The sequence below is a fragment of the Protobothrops mucrosquamatus genome, unplaced genomic scaffold, assembly GCF_001527695.2.
Source record: "Protobothrops mucrosquamatus isolate PMUCROS unplaced genomic scaffold, P.Mucros_1.0 scaffold7321, whole genome shotgun sequence".
NCBI classification, from domain to species: Eukaryota; Metazoa; Chordata; class Lepidosauria; order Squamata; family Viperidae; genus Protobothrops; species Protobothrops mucrosquamatus.
In genome coordinates, this window is record NW_015393123.1 from 4275 (window position 1) to 7348 (window position 3074).

General features: G+C 41.7%; 1 protein-coding gene across 1 annotated transcript in view; it reads right to left on the minus strand.

Annotated features, from left to right (window-relative positions):
* The window catches only part of LOC107300523 (regulator of nonsense transcripts 2-like), a gene marked incomplete at its 3' end in the record, with an annotated part of 8556 nt that overhangs the window by 3441 nt on the left and 2041 nt on the right, over positions 1–3074 (minus strand). Inside the window, exons 2-3 of the mRNA XM_015829844.1 lie at positions 2156–2431; positions 444–627 (exon numbers count right to left, since the gene is read on the minus strand). Coding sequence (XP_015685330.1) covers positions 444–627; positions 2156–2431 — 460 coding nt within the window. The remainder of the gene's footprint in view (positions 1–443; positions 628–2155; positions 2432–3074) is intronic.

Below are 3074 nucleotides of genomic sequence, written 5' to 3' on the forward strand. Positions count from 1 at the left end.
CGCATATTAATACAGAGGAGTCGGAGTCGGGGAGTCGGAGTCGGAAGTACAAAAAACTGAGGAGTCGGAGTCGGAACATTTATCTACCGACTCCCCAGCCCTGCTTAACAAATGTCTCGCTTAGCAAGCATAAATTTTAGGCTCAATTGTGGCTGTAAGTCAAGGACTAGCTGTATTCGTCTTCGTGAGGAAGAGGCTGGCCCAGAGCAGGAAACTGGGTTGAGGGGCCATAATTTATTAAACTAGTATGCGGCAAGCTCTATAGAGTTTCACAGTAGCTTGTATCCGCATCAATTAAGCACTTTCTCCCACCCTATGGAGACAGAGGAACATTCATACTCACTTGCCCAGAGACATCTCAAAAATTATAAACAGTGCTATAAAGATGTAAAATATCAAAGGGGGGATTTCAGCTCCCTCTGGGCTTGATATAGCCGTCTTACCTAGTTTGATTAAGAATTCCCTTTCCAGCTCTTGTACCTGCCTAACAGATTCGTCCAGAGAATTGCAGAGTTTTATTTTGGGTCTCAGCAGTTCTAATGTATCACTGATCATATAGTCAATGTCTATAGGGAACAGGTGATCCTTTGTCCATACATCCAGGCTTTTCTTCCACCAAACATACCTCTGGGAACAAAAAACAAAAAATAACACTGTACAGTAAATGCCCAGCTTCTCTAGTTAGTCGAATCAGTTAGGAACTCGTTTCAGCAAGTTAGTTAATATTTCAAAAATCTTGTACAAAACAACTGATCACATCAAACTTATCAGTGGCCGTTGATTAAGAAAAAGAGCTAGGCAGAATATGTGTCACTTCCCTTTCTCTGATTCTGACAGGGTGAATAGTCAACCGGTGGAACGGCTTGCCTTCCGAAGTTGTGGGTGCTCCATTACTGAAGGCTTTTAAGAAGAGATTGGACAGCCATTTGTCTGGAATGGTACCAGGGTCTCCTGCTTGAGCAGGGGGTTGGACTAGATGACCTTCCAACTCTGTTATTCTGATTCAGCAAAAGCAACACGATGGCATACTTATGAATATTAATTAATAGAATTAGAATAGTGGCATGGCTCTTTCCATTCAGTAGACAGCTCTATTCTATTCTATTCTATTCTATTCTATTCTATTCTATTCTATTCTATTCTATTCTACTCTACTCTACTGTTCTACTTTATTCTATTCTACTCTGTTCTGTTCTATTCTACTTTATTCTACTCTACTCTATATGTTCTGTTCTGTTCTATTCTACTCTACTCTACTGTTTTATTCTATTCTAATTCTATTCTACTCTACTGTTCTGCTCTACTCTACTCTACTGTTCTACTTTATTCTATTCTATTCTACTGTTTTGTTCTGCTCTGTTCTATTCTTTATTCTATTCTACTCTACTGTTCTATTCTATTCTACTTTATTCTATTCTACTCTACTTTGTTCTACTCTACTCTATTCTATTCTATTCTATTTTATTCTAGTCTGTTCTACTCTACTCTGTTCTGTTCTATTCTAATTCTATTCTACTCTACTGTTCCGATCTACTACTCTACTCTGTTCTACTTTATTCTATTCTATTCTACTCTGTTTTGTTCTGCTCTGTTCTATTCTACTTTATTCTATTCTACTCTGTTCTATTCTATTCTACTTTGTTCTATTCTACTCTACTTTGTTCTACTCTATTCTATTCTACTTTATTCTATTCTATTCTATTCTATTCTACTCTACTCTATTCTATACTATTCTACTTTATTCTACTCTGTTCTGTTCTGTTCTATTCTATTCATGCTACCCCATGTCTTGAATATAATCTCAATAACTGCCCCACCCCAAAGATTTGTTTTGCCCCAAATATTTTGGAGATGTACAAAAGCCATCAAAATCTGGCGATTAGAAAACACATTTGTGTGGTTAAATCACTGTAATGTCAATAGCATGTGACATTGGATTTTTTTTTTAATGGATTTGATCCTCAGGACTTTTTCTAATCCATCTCCTTTCTCCCTCCCTCCCTTCCCCTCTTTTCCTTTTAACCACCTGATTCAATTATGCCATTCTTATCCGGGTCTTTTTTTGTCAATTTTATTTAGCGTGGTAGAGAGAGAGAGAGAAATAATGTGTAGCTTGTAAAGACGAAGCTGATCGCGAGGTCAAAGGTTATCCTACCTGAAAGTAGACCAAGAAGCAATCGAGTTTTCGCTTGCTAGACCCCCTGTCAAAATACTGCCCGCAGGTGTCAAGGATGGTGCAGACCAGTCTAATTCGGAAAAGATGCTCTGGAGGATCAAGGAGACTCGGTGTGCCATCCGAGTTGATCCCAAACGAGGTGAATGAGTACAGAGTTCGAAATATTACCGCCGACTCTACCATTCTGTAATTGTACAGCTCGCCAAGGAACTTAGCGCTGCTGATCCTCCGCTGATTAAATTTTGGCTGGTTAACCTTCAAAGGAACAAAACAGCAAGTGGAGTTAGAGAACAGTTAGCATTCTCTCCTTCCAATAAAAGAGAGCTCAGGATTGAAATGAAGGGTCCTTGGTGCTCTCTGGCTTGGTTGTTCTCTTGCAGACGTTGCATGACCCAACTAGGTAACTTCATCAGTGCTAGAAGGGAGGGGGGTTGCAGCGTGGAGGAGGAAGAGGAGGAGGATGACGACTGTGGGGTCCTTGAGGCTCTCTGAGCTTGGATATTTTCTTGAAGACATGCCATGACCCAACTAGGGAACATCATCAGTGCTAGAAGGGGAGAGGAGGGGGAGGAGGAGGAGGAGGAGGAGAACTGTGGGGTCCTTGTTGCTCTCTGAGCTTGGTGTTTTCTTGCAGACGTTTCATGACCCAACTAGGGAACATCATCAGTGCTAGAAGGGGGGAGGAGGCGGTGGAGGCAGAGGAGGAGGAGGAGGAGGAGGAGAACTGTGGGGTCCTTGTTGCTCTCTGAGCTTGGTGTTTTCTTGCAGACATTTCATGACCCAACTAGGGAACATCATCAGTGCTAGAAGGGGGGAGGAGGAGGAGGAGGAGGAGGAGGAGGAGGAGGAGGACGACGACGACGACTGTGGGGTCCTTGATGCTCTCTGGCTTGGTTGT